General features: G+C 33.7%; 1 protein-coding gene across 1 annotated transcript; it reads right to left on the reverse strand.

The window, feature by feature from the left end:
* Nucleotides 1-382: 382 nt before the first annotated feature.
* LOC147396226 (sodium/hydrogen exchanger 1-like) lies at nucleotides 383-3,475 on the reverse strand. Its single transcript, XM_086449173.1, has 5 exons — nucleotides 3,346-3,475; nucleotides 2,236-2,295; nucleotides 2,079-2,125; nucleotides 1,794-1,988; nucleotides 383-455 (listed from the first exon to the last, which is right to left on the reverse strand). The coding sequence occupies exons 2-5, from the start codon at nucleotides 2,270-2,272 to the stop codon at nucleotides 444-446; spliced, it is 291 nt and encodes a 96-aa protein (XP_086305299.1). The 5' UTR covers nucleotides 2,273-2,295; nucleotides 3,346-3,475; the 3' UTR covers nucleotides 383-443.
* Nucleotides 3,476-14,430: the final 10,955 nt, after the last annotated feature.

The following is a 14,430-nucleotide window of genomic DNA, read 5'->3' on the forward strand; positions in this document are numbered from 1 at the left end:
ACTACAAATTTCACTTATCACTTGTTTATAAAAAGATACCACAACCTGTAAATGAATATTTTACCAAACATAAGCTATAATCTACCAAAAATGCATCTATGAAATCAAAAATAAATTACGCATTCACGAATATTTTCACTATAAAAAAAGAGACAACTCTATGAATTATAAACAAATGTGATATGATTCTTAGATTTAGTGTGCACTTGAAGCCAATCATCTCCCATACTCTACCCATCTCCATGCTCACTCAGGCAAAATAAAATGGTAAAGCGATAAATCATATACAACCAAAATACTTGGATATCGTGAGGTTCGTTATTTTGGGTAAGTAATCTACTTAACAATTTAGCGAAAGCAATGTAGAAGTATGGAAAGTAAAAGAAAATCACGTTGTACCTTTTCGTGAATGAATGCTCTCACTTGTTTTCGGCATATTACCATTAAAGATCACCCTGAAATACAAAGAAGAAACAAATAAATGGATAAAATCAAACAAGATGGCCATTATTTATTTACACGATTTGTCCACTTAGCATACATTTTAACATATGAACCTACAATTTCAACTTGCAATACTACAGAGACCTACAATACCACTCAATGTCATAAGGTTCCATATCTATCCATATCCAGTTTCAAACTCATGTATCCCTATCCTTTCGGAGTTAGTTTAACCAGAACATGGTTCAATCCCAGCTTAGTCATAAAAACAACTCCTACATTAGTCAATCCCACATTAATAACCTTGATTTGAAAGTTCAAGGGTGCCACTACAACCAAGTCCATCTAGTAAAAAAACATTCAACTTCACCGACAAGGTACTTGCCAAGTGTCTGACTTAAATAATGAGCAACCTTTTATAAAGTACATGGAGATTCCCTAAACGTAAATCCATCTTGCTAGCTACCTCATTGACTATCGCCAATGGAAGACTGGAAATGACCATATTCCTACAAACAGATTTGGACAAGGCTTGTGGTTGGTTACAATTAATAGGAGTTAATTGTGTTCGATCTGAGAAAAAAAGATACATGCAGTCAATGATTAGAGCTCATCTCATTGTCTTAATATTAACAAATAAATCCCCAAAAGGCTAGTTCAAACTTGGTGCATTAGGAGGGTCCACCATTTCACACTTGTTATTGTTGAAGCAGTCTTACTACAAACTTAGTTGAACAAAGTGGGAGTGGTATAAGAGGGGACTTGGGAGCGAGGGTAGGGAAACATATATTGCAAACAAGTTTTAGTTTAATTGCTGCTAAGTTTTAGTTTAGCTTTTATGGAAAAAAAAAAAAAAAAAACGAAGGTGGTGTCAGTTAGACTACAAGGATGATGTGCCAAATGTGATATACATAGACAGGGTGGAGCCTTGCAGAATGGTAGGTTCTACTCTCTTGCACATGCACCACATGTGCTACACTGAGGCTGGTAGACAGTCTGCAGTCTACGGGGTAACCACTACAATTTTTACGTCCTAAAATGTTAAGGGAAACTGTTTTACCAAATACCAAGTACCAAAAGTAAAGATAACATTGAAAGTTACAACATAATGAGACAAAAACAACATTTAACTTGGTACACAGAGAAATAAATTTTCCAATACAAAAACATAACTCTAAAGATATAGCCTATAAGAAGTAAACAGTGGAGTCATTAACAAACCTGCCAAAATATAATTTTTTGATAACGTATGCACTAAGTAGACCACTCTGCAAGAGAAAGAGAAGAAGGCTTATCTTACACACACATGAGAGAGAGAGAGAGAGAGAGAGAGAGAGAGAGAGACTTACAAACACTCCTAACAATGTGCTTATGGTAAATAAATATAAGAAGTTGTCAACAAAATGCAAGGCAGTGCTGGAATTGATGTGAGTGAGATCATAACTCTGGATTGCATTAAAAAGTACCAATGATGTAGCATCATTAACAACACCTTCCTCGAAGACTAAACTGTATAATAGAGGTGTCTCATCCTGATTAAGCACCTGTACCAGCAAATGAAATAAACTATAGTGTTTGTTTATTCCTATTTTGAGTAGTTCAAACAATACACAACTTTTTAAGTCTTTCCATACCTGCAATGTGCAAACAGAATCTGTTGCGGAAAAGATTGCTCCAATGGCTGAAAGTAATCAAATGGGATACAGATGACAGCACAAAAAAATGTGAACTAAAGCAAAAGACAGCATAAAATATAGGCAAGATAAGAAGAGAGTGAAATAAAGAGAGTACCAAGATAATCTCCAACCTCCAGGGCACCTACGTCCATGTTTTTAAATATTTGTCTAGCACCTAAGTCATGGATTGGAGAAAATCATGAGAAACTAATGCGACACCTCTATTATACTGGACACCTAAGTAATAGTTTTCTATCAACATATCAATGTAGGACACCTATGCACATGTCTGTCTTTGTTACACAGCTTGTCGCTATCCACGTGCCTGCTCAAATCTAGATTTTAGTTCAATCCACGTTGGATGCTGTATCGAATCACAAAATAATAATAATAATCTGTAAAAATGTGCCTACATGAGACTTTGGTCTAGTCCATAATTGAAGTAAGGCCCCAAATATCATATAAAAAAGAATGGACTAATTGCATGATAGACATGTCATCTATTAAGTACAAACATAATCAAATAGGTGTGTAAGATGACGAGGAATGAGGATAGTACAACCTCCACAAAGTAACAACAAGAATGGTGCAAAACAACAAGAAACCCATAAAAGTGTGTCCATTCATTGAATTTTTCCTAACTTAAAAGTTTTCTTAACATAAAAGTGAGGGGGGCTGTTGAGTGTAAATTTTCCTCCACTCTCGGGTGTCATACCCTAGTTAAGCCCAGTGAACCTCTTTTATTCATAGTTCTCCCTCTCTCCAACAGATCGGTCTTTTGTAGTAGTTGGTTGGTTAACACCATAAAGAAAATGTCCTAGCTTAAAGTTCAATCAAATAATCCCAACAGATTTCTCTCCCTCTCCAAGATCAGTCTTTTTGTAGTAGTTAGTTGGTTAACACTACAAAGGAGATTTCCTAGCTTAAAGTTTGATCAAATAATCCCAACCACTTCTTGATAAGATACTTCAAAAATAGAGAAAATGAAACAATGAGAAATAAACTATCCATAAATTTATGTGTTACTATGGCCAGCTGATCTGTGCGATGGGCCAATAGAGCAGATGGTTAAACACTTATTTCATTTATTTATTTTTTTGAAAAATACAAATAAAAAATAAAAGTACAACATAATCTACCATTCAAAGTATAATATAAGGCACCCTTTGCCTTATATAAACACATACAAATAAACTAAATTAAGAAGTAACAGGGGGTGGAATACCGTTATGGCAATCTAAAGTCCACTGCACTTTTGATGCCTCGGGATCGGGCAATAGTACACAGAGGCGATCCACACCAGTAACGGGTGTCCTCAAGACAAAACAAATAGCCTAAACACAGCATACTCAAATTAAATTGCAAGTAAATAGAGAAGGAGGGGGTGGGGAGCTGTGTTTACCATCCATATAAAATCAGTAATGTGAGGTCAATGAATGGAAAAGTTCAAAAAGATTTTTTTTTAACGTTTTGAGCCTCTTTTTCCTTCTTGGAAAGTGTCCCAAGACCTATTATTTGTTTTCTAAAATCAACGATGACAAGAAGCAATATGAAATAAAGGTCAAATTGGCCACAAGACTGATTTAGAATCTAATACAAAAGTAAATGTATGCACTAGGTACATGTTTCTCTTAACATAGCAGGATACGTTGGGCTACATGAATTAGTAATTTCAACATCCCAAAGAAACATATATATATATATATATATTATAAGAGATTTTTTGATCATTTAATACTTATATAAATAAGAAATAACTCAACCAATTGCAATTTTCTGCTTACCAAAACCATGTATGGAAAACTTTAACATTATTCAGAGACTAGCATGCCTTCATGGTTATGGACAATTATACTAAGGAAATAAAAGCACATTTTTATTGCTTGAGAAAGATTTTCTGTTTGTTGATTCCAAATGCTGGACCATTTTCATTTGTGTTTCTGTGATTTTTGAAATGCAATTTAAATCTAGAAGCATCAATAGAAATCAGAGACATAAATAGTTAAATAGTAAACTGAACATATCAACAGGTGATCATCTTAAGAATAAATGGGGAGAACAAAAAAAAAATAAATAAATAAATAAAAACTAGGCAGAGATCATCTTACTGTATGTGCATACAACACACATAAATTTGCCATCTGCACGACTGGCTTTTGTGGATTGGAGCTATCCAAGATGCATAAGCTGGGAAGCTTACTCTCAAAATCAGGTCGGGTACGATGTACCATTTCGATAAACAGGAAGAAGGTTCTTAATGATTCTGTACTCATCACATTTAACATAACAAATAGAAGTACAATAAGGGCGAGCAAAATACCCTCTTATCAATTTCTTCTATGATTTCCATATGGTGTGGGAGGAGTTTTTTCATTACAGTTTGTGACCATTCTTCTAAAGCCTCGGGATGAACCGTGTGATTCGTATAAGCGATTGTGCCGCAAGTCATTTGCTGAAATTTCTCAATAATTTATGTCATCCATTCAAGACAATTGACCGTTCTTTGGATTTTCCAAAAAAACATAAACATAAAAAATAAAAATGAAAGCAAACGGCACACAGATTTGGACAGTCCAATCCATCATGTATTTGGCTTAGGAGATATCCTAGATGCAACCAATTGAATGGTGGATCCCAACTCCCTTTATACCATGAGTTAAACATAAATAGGGGTGGGGCGATTCTTTTTGTCCTTACCTCTTCAACCGATGCAACTATACTTTGTCTTTTTTAAGTTTTGTATCAATTGTAATTGTAAATCCATAGAAAGTATTTTGGACCAAACAAGAGAAACATGTAAGGTTGCAACGTAAAATGGGTATGCGCGTTCAATAAAAATAAGTAAGAATAAGTCATACAGGACGTACCGGTTCAAACAAGTCATGTCAAGAGTCAACGTCATCTTATTACCAGTCTTGAACTCAATGAAACACAACTGCAACTTGAGCTGCTCATCTACAAAAGAGATTCCAGAGAAGTATGTACCTTGCTTATGAATTAAAAGAGAAGTAACTATAATTGCTTGGCAGATTTTCCATAATTTTTTAGATGATGTTGTTGGAAAAATACAATAAACATGATATTCATGGATCTAGGATTTGATCTTGAACAAACAATAGAATAATCGAAATCGAAAAGCAATAATTGTAAAATACCTGGATTCGCTTTTCCGATAATCCGCAAAGAACACTTTGATCTTGATCTGCGAAGAATAGGTGCACTACCCCAACTCTGCCTACACTTTGGTGATGGGAACCTTCTATCTCAATGATAGAATAATCTGTGTGTAGAGAGAAGGGGACGGCCACCTATTTATAATAGAGGATACTAGGTTTTCTACCCATCGTAGAATTCTAGTATTAGGTGAATACCACTTAAGTTTTGATAGGATGTTCACTAACCCATCATATTTGATGCTGGTAACCAATGCCAGACCACTAACATGGTTTCCAATTTTATCCTTAATATTTTGAACAAATTACAATCCAGTATTTATATAAAATTTGTATATGTGAAAAGGCCATAAAATAATTTTAATTACGAAAATAATAATAATAATAATAATAATTCCAACAATCTCCCACTTGGCCTTCACATATACCTTTTGTTTAAAACGACTCTCTGGATTGTTACCTTTTGAATAATCGAGTGCACTATTTTGAAAAAATAATTGTTCAAAACAATTCAGATAATCTTTAACTGTCACCTTTATTTAAAGATACCACTAATAATGGATCATGGATGTAACAAAGTGCTCATTTGTCGGCCCTAAGACAGTTCCATGGTCTCAAAACTAGTACCATCAATAAATTCAGGAGTTTACCTTTACGTGAACTTTCTTTGTGGTATTAAAGCAATGTACAGCCTTCAATGTAGTCTGTATATACATTCCCTAGGTGTCCAGCTTCATACTCATCGTATGTCATTCTGATATCTTACTAGCAACCAGCTATGTGATATTCCATCACCTTTCTATCCAAAATGAAGACTTCATCAACGTGATGCCAAGTCACGTCTAGTCCAAGCATTTCTTTAATACTTTACGAGTACATCTACTCACAGGCAAACATAACATGTGTACACAATAATGCATAAATAATGACTAGTCATAATCAATTTCTTTAAGCAGCAATAAATAGTCTATCAAGAGTATAAATAAATCAAAACAAGCATAAAATAAACTTAACACTTAAATAACATGAACAAATGATATGATAACTCCCATACGAGTTACATGTTCCTTGAAAATCTTTAACGGGAATCCTTTTGTTAGAGGGTCAGCTATCATATTGGTAGAATCTATCTTGGCAATCTCAATCAATCATTTACGAACCTTTTCACATACTAAAAAGTATTTTATTTCGATGTGCTTGTTTCCTCTTATTATTCTTTCATTCTTTGCAAAATCAGTAACAACCTAATTATCACATAAGAGATGAGCATCATTGCTTACTAGCAATATATCATTAACATAAATCACAATAATGATTAATCGACTTCCACTCATCTTGCGATATATGCATTTATCGATGACATTTTCTTTAAATCTGTATCTAGTCACCACTTGATCAAATTTCAAGTACCACTGTCTTGATGCTTGTTTCAACCTATAAATTAATATTTTCAGCTTGCAGATAACTTGAGAATAAGTCTTATAGAAATCAATACTTGACTTTTGTATGAAACCCTTGCTACAAGCCTTATTATAAACTTCTTGGCCTTACTTTTGAATCTCTTTTAGTATTGAAAACTCATTTACATTCTATTATCTTACAACTTTCTGGAAACGTCGTTAGTTCCCATACTTCATTCTTTTCCATAGATCTCAATTCTTCTTTCATTACTTCTGCCAGAATTGAGATTCATTTAAGTCCATTGCTTCTTTGAATGTTAAAGGATCATCTATATCACCTTTGACAACATCTCATTCTTGAAAATATACCTCATAATCATCTGTAATAGCGGGTCTGCGTTCTCGGGTAGATCTCCTAATGGGAATGATTGGTTGTGGAACTGGAACTACTACTACTTGAGGATTGGGTTCTGGTTGGATTGTTGCATCTTCTACAACAACTATACGGATAGGTGATGCCACCAAATGAGGTAAAGGTTGCGGAATAAAACATATTGGTGGATCACTGCGTTTCTCTTCAAATATAATTTTTTTTTCTTCACTTTTCACTCCCACTGTTTTGATCATATTCAAGAAACCTAGCAAATCGGTAACCCTAGTAACTTCAAACTTCCGTTACTTAAGGTAATTCACACAAACATCAAAAATCTGAAAATCTAGAGGACCTAGAATTCTTTCCTTAATTAAGGATTCTAGTCTTTTCTTGGAAATGTGACCTAATCTCAAATTCCATAACATAGAAGAGTTTTCTGACGAACTAGAATACTTAGACTTCGAAACATAAGAATCAACAAATAAACATAACAGAGAAGAATTAAACAAATTATCCAAAGATAACTGATAAATACCATAAAAAACATGTCCAACAATATCCAATCTAGAAATGGAAAGAATATTTCATCTAAAAGACGAGATGTAGAAAATCTCCTATAAAATTAAAGAATGTCCTATGTCGAAAATGAGACAATAAGCTCCAACAACCTCAACCCACAATGCCTATGCATTCTAAAGAAAAAGTTTATCATCTGGTCTAGGATTTCTGTTGCTATCGAACGCCTCCTGGATTCTTTTGCAACCAGTTTTTATACGCAAAACAATCTCTCTTCATGTGTCCCTTCTTCTTGCAGAACCAACAATCTTCATTATCTATTTTCTCAATCTCTATCTTTTCCTTGATTGTTTTCTGATTCTTGAAATCATTGAACTCTTTTCCTTGTTTAAAATTCTTGTTGCCGCCTTTCTTGAAATCTTTCTTGCTATTTTGGTGAACTGCCAAGTGTGCTGACTCAACCTTCGAACCTCTCAATCTTGCTTCCTCAGTGACACAAAGGGAAATCAACTGATTCAGATCCCATTTAGTTTCTTGTGCACTGTAATTGACTTTAAAAGTATCAAAAGAATTAGGCAGAGATAAAACTGTCATGTGCACCAGAAGGTCATCTTCAAAAATAATCCCTTGCTCTCGGAAACCAATTACAAGTTTTGACATCTTAAGTATGTATTCCCGTACATTTCCGTTACCATCATATTTCAGATTCATTAACTGACCCAAATACTCATACTGAACAGATCTCTTTGTTCCCACAAACTGTTTCTTGATGATCTGCAATAGTTCTTTAGCTGTATCTGTGGTCTGAATACCACCTCGAAAAGTCTCACTAATAGATGCTCAAATGATCATCATAGACAATCTATTAGCCTTTTCCCATTTAGCAAAATGGGTTCTTATCAACTCCGTAGAATCTGGAAGTGGAGTTGGTGGCATGTCCTCAAAGAGAACAAAATCAAAATCCATGCATCCCAACAAAATATCAATATTCATTCTCCAGGATGAATAATTAGCGCTATTAAGAGGCTCAATCCCTGCCAGACTCTTTTGAATCAATGACCCATCCATAGCTGCAATAAGATATGGTCAAACATTAATATATATATTGTGGGATTCAATTCTTTCAATTCGTACCATAGATTTTGGTCAAATCGTTTCAGAGTGTTTTATTAAGGGTAAAACTTTCCACTCTGCAGGTACAAACAAGTTGCATCATTAAGACTCGCCTTTGGGCTGAGATCTCAATATGCTGTATGTTCTATAAAATTGCGTTGGAGTTCGCACATAGACCTAGCCACTCATGTTCCAGTTCAATCCAGACACTATCCATACCTTTAGGCAAGAGGGTTATTCTTCTCTCCCCTTCACACTTGTGATTATTCTATTCACTCGATCTACACAAACATCCCTAAATCACCTTTAGGCAGAAGTTAGTGATTTCATACAAAAGAGTGCCACAAAGTGATCTTAGTGAGACATTAGTCTCAGAATTCAAGAACCCATAACTTCCATAGAACGGTCACCTTTAGGCAGACTACTATCCTATTTTCATCACGTTTCTTGAACGATCACTCAAAGTGTTTTCCTAAACCCCTATAGGCAAGACTTATACCCTAATATATCTAAATTTACTTTCTAATTATTCTAGTTTTTCATGTGGATATATTAAAAAATAACAAATTAAATTATTCAAAATAAAATAAAGCAATTATAGATATATTCTCCAAAAGGGTACAACTTAATCTGAACTTTACTGTTATATGTTGCTGTCAATGAATTATTTTAATATTTTTATTGAATAGATCTCGAAAAAATATTCAAAATGGACTCTTGTTTTGTCCAAATCGGAGTTAAAACGAAATAGTTATGATTTTTTCTAAGTTTTTAAAGGAAAAATCGGTTTTCTATGGTCTGGTTCACACATGAACCAACTGAATCGGTTCGGCTGGACCGGTTTGACTCAAAGCGAGTCAGTGGTTGACCCAAACGGATCAGTTCGAGTCTGAAATGGGTTTAACCCAACAGACTTTAAAATCAAGTTATATAATGAAATGGGCTTGGCCAATCATTACAGCCAAACGAGCTTGGTCTAAATAAAATATAAAACGGGCTTAGTCTATACGAATCGTTATTGGGCTGGCCCAAAACCGAAAACGCTATCGGGCTTAACCCAACCAATTAGAGAAGCCCAACCGAATTAACAGGTCGTCTTCTTCATCAAGAAGAAGACTGATCAAACCCTAGCCGCCATCGCAAAAATTACAGCCAAAACTTCGCTGACCGGTAGGTCTGTTCAACGGTGTCAGGCGACACCTGCGGTCACCAGAAAGTGTCCGGAAATGTCCGATTGTAAAACCTGCAACTGATCGACTGGATTTGCGAATCGAAGAGATTCCAATTTCTTTTATTTTATTTTATTTAATCGGTTTAGCATATTTATTCGGTTTTAGAATTTCTTTGATTTTAAATCAATAACGATAGAAACGATTTGGATGTTTCTTATCGTTTCAATGGGTTCAACTTACGAAGATTTTCCTGCCGATCCGATCATCGCAGACATTCTGAACTTGAATGGAAAATTATTGTTTGGTTCTTATCGATTGGCAGAACGAGATTCAAAATCTCTGTGCCTTCGTTAATCTTCTTTGAAGAAAAAGAATGGCAGATTTGATTATCGGATAAATCGGCTTTAACAAATCGATTTTAAATAAATAAATAAATAATTATTTCAAAATAAATCCAGATTCATATCAGATTTAATCGAGATAAATCTAGTTTAACTCAGATTTAATCAAGGTTTTGCACAAGAACAAATCCAAACAGGGCTCTGATACCAATTGTTGGAAAAATACAATAAACATGAGATGTAGCTGTGGGAACTCCTCTAATGCTCCCCTTAATCCATCCATTTTCTGCAAATAAAAAAGGCAAGAAATTTAATCCTAAAATGATGACCATAACACATTGGATAGGTCGAATTTTATTTCGTTTGATTTTTTACCAAAAACACAAGACCTCTGCTATTATATAGTTATTAGAATATTAATGGCTGCCAAGGAAGACCCGAGCTTTATCATAAAAAATATCTGCCCATAAAACATCCTAAGCTAAATATACATTATATTATTAATTTTGTTTTTGAAACCAATTTAGATTCTTCTGTTTCTGAGTAACATGGAATACTCTTCAAGATTCTCTCAATTTCAACAATGAGAAAGCCAGAGGGAACGATACCTATTACATTGGCAAGTCCAAGTAAAAATTCAATGGAAGAGTAGGAGAAGGACATGATTGCTGCAACAATTGAGAGCCATTCCAAGCTGTGAAAATTGGGTATCTGAAAGAACAATTTGAACAGCTCCAAATAACAGCATATAAAAGGTATCTCCATATGCACATGAAGCCTCATGCCCTTCTTTGTGGAAACAATTAGATCTCTGAATCGCTCTGCATTCATCAAAAAAAAAAAAAACTTTAATTACCAAAAAAAGAATCAAATCAAGTAGAAACTAGTGAGCGATCACCCATAAAGAAATACAATTTTATTCTCATGTGATTGTGGGGGCAATAATTTAGTGTTTCAATGAGACACATCAACACAGTAATATTAAACATATGTAACTGAAGGGGATCCAAGTATTATTTATTTATGTTAGTTAAAACATGGCTTTAATGAAGAGAAGTACCTCAAACTGATAGAAGTAGTGATTACATAAGCAATACCAGTTCTAAACATGCTCAGATATTAAAGCAAGCCACACACCCATGTCTGCTTTTTACCTAAACTACCATTAAATCAAATCACAAAGCTACTCTAAAAGAACTGAACCTGATTTGATGAACTCATCCTTAAAGGTTAGTACCTAAATTTACTCTAACAGCATCTATATAAGTGTAGTTTCTTGTTCCAGTTACAGAATTAGGAGATCTGTAACAATCCGAGAGGAGGAAAGCAAAAACATATGTAACAATAGCAAAACAAGTTTCCGTAACACACATCTTCATCTTATATTTCTGTTATAAGTTCTCCAACACCTACAGATGCAAGCACAACTTATTTAGCTTTAAAACTCATCCATCACATCATATACATGTCTACCATAGTCATTTTGTTCATAAATTGCTTATTGTTATCTCGTAAATTGTTTTGTTAGTTTGATCAATACACATCTTTAAGTTCTTCAACTATACAACTAACCATAGTTTGCCCCCACTACAAGAAAATCCTGGCTCCATCCCTGCAATTGAGCTATGGGGCCCATGTCGAACCTGCGACTTATAACATTGAATATAGCAATCTATAGAAACAGTCCCAGTTTTGAAATGGCTATTGCTCATTAAAACACCCAAGTCAATTCCAATGGTTATACACTTAGATTATAATATTTTCAATTATCAAGTAAGTTTCTGGTTGTCTGTTTTCTAAAATTTTTTTCCATTGTGTCCACCACTAACCTATAAGAAAAGATATCTAACTTACTCCATGGTTTTAACTTTCAAGACTATTAGCACCACCTATATAAGGCTATGTTAATTCAATTTGCACATGAAATAGTAATTTATCTCCTCCATGCTACATTTTAAGTAAGCAATGGATGTGTAGAGAAACTTCCACTGCTACCATTTCAAATTGGATTTTTTTTAATTCACTTCCTCAGTACTTTTACATTAAATCTCTGCTTTTCTATATATTGTAAAATATTTTTGTTTCCGATGCAACATAATCTACTTGCATTGCTTTAAAGTTACAAGACACACTAGGAAGAATACCAATCAACCCTCAAGGCATGACATATGACATTCAGCCAATTAAGTTCATCTGTTTTAGAAGTGCATCAAAAAATATTTTAGTGGTAGAAAGAGAAAATGGATACATGTTAAGTACTAATATCACCCTTATAACTTCAAACTTTAGAGTACATCTATAGCAAAAATATTAAAAATGTTTATATAGATTGAAAAAATGTGTAAGAGAAACACACCTTCCCTACAAACCCCCAATGCCATAGGAAATAATCAATTGGTGTAACCATGTGTTTGCTATGAACAATTTTCCCCCCAAGATTCGTTCACTGTTGCACCATGATTTGAAAATCAAAGAATAAATTGAGAACACAGCAGTCTGCTTTCTAGTTCACTATACATGTAGTATACCAATCTTTGATGATAGGTTAACTCCACTCACCTTTGGAATACCAAAAGATCTGAACTCAATAGATCGGATTGCTTGGAATAATTCCATGAAGTATAGATTCAACTCTTCCTCGAACTCCTCACCTAGCAAAAATGATAAAAAAAATAAATGGGCAAGTTAGTAATAAGTAAACTTATTTCAAATTATATAGTAAAGCTACAAAAACATCATTGTTTTAATAGTAAAGTAACTTCTATTTAAGATTATATAAAAAGAATTACCTCTTGGCCAGGTGCATCAAGCGAACTACTCCTTTCTTTATCCTTTTCCCTCCTCCTTTATCTGGGCATATTTTACATTGTCGGAGTTAAAAAAGATTTACCTAATAAGCAAAAAAAATATGAGTTAGTAACAAGTAAAAAAAATAATATACTAAGAAACATAAAATATGCGATATGAGATACTAACAATAAAAAAATATGAACTACTAACAAGCAAAAATATATAATAAAAGATAGGAAAAGTGTATGAAGTCTTACACTAACATATTAGTGTATGTGTACCTTACACATTCCAAAATAAAGAGTATGATATAGGTGAAAAAAGTAATTCTTACCTATGTTGAAATAGTTCAAAAAATCCTAAAAATTACTGATGTTACTTAGTATTTAAAACAAAGTAGTTTACTAAAGACATTAAAAGAAAGAGTAAATCTTAAAAGTTATGGTAAATCAATCATCGTCTGGAGGCTGGGTAGAAGAGTCATGTGGAACTGAGTACAAATTTTCAAACTGCAAAAAAAAAATATGTATATTATGAATTACATTGTATTACTTTATTATAAAACTTAAACAATAAGAATAAATACTTACTAATCGTTCCATTCCCATAAAAAAATGTTTGAGCTCCTCATGCGCCACCCTATCAGCTTCTCTTTGTCGCGCAGCCTCGACCTTATCACCTTCTTTTTGTTTCTCCACTTCAATTAGTTTATTTTCTAAAATTTTCACTTTATCCTTCAAAATGATAAGTTTCTCGGTATCTGTGGATGATGAGGCACCGTGGCTAGAAGATGATCCAAATAATGATGTTGGAGTCGGACCCAAGCCATACCCACAGACACGGTCAGGTTTCTCAGGCCCCATAACCTTAGCAAATATGTCATTCGGTCCGATGATGTCTTGAGAGTCCGGTGGTACATCTTTCATGAGTTCTTTCATCTCATCCTACAAAAATATTTATGATTTTAATTAATTTAATCAACAATTATTGACAATGATTAATTATAGTAAATAATTGAAATTTTTCAATAACGTAATTTTGCACTTACAATTTTCTTAGCAGCAACATCATCTATTGGAATGTTATCAGCATGGTGTGGGTCTTGATAAATAATTCTGCTCGGCTAAGTCGACCCTTGTTGGATTTTGTTTTCCTATTCACATTTAGAAAATAACATAATAGTGATTAGTATAATTACATATGTAACTGATATATCAAAACAAAATAAAACTATATTTATAATTAATGGAATATTAATATGATTGATATACCTCTTCATGAAGTACATGTGAGAAACTCTTCGAACCACATGTATGAAGCATCGTCTGGTGGGAATGATTTTCTCGATTAATAGTACTCCGACACTATATTAAAATCAATTAATTAATTAAAAACTCAACATGTAATATTAACAAACTAAATTCTTTTATAC

Source organism: Akebia trifoliata, chromosome 8, assembly GCF_017979445.1.
Source record: "Akebia trifoliata isolate Shusen 1 chromosome 8, ASM1797944v1, whole genome shotgun sequence".
NCBI classification, from domain to species: domain Eukaryota; kingdom Viridiplantae; phylum Streptophyta; class Magnoliopsida; order Ranunculales; family Lardizabalaceae; genus Akebia; species Akebia trifoliata.

Coding starts and splice junctions, on each gene's coding strand:
- LOC147396226 (XM_086449173.1), bottom strand. CDS start 2,272: ATGGACGTAGGTGCCCTGGAGGTTGGAGATTATCTTG. Junction 2,126..2,235: donor GGAGGTTGGAGATTATCTTG/GTACTCTCTTTA, acceptor GATTACTTTCAG/CCATTGGAGCAATCTTTTCC. Junction 1,989..2,078: donor ATTCTGTTTGCACATTGCAG/GTATGGAAAGAC, acceptor TTGCTGGTACAG/GTGCTTAATCAGGATGAGAC.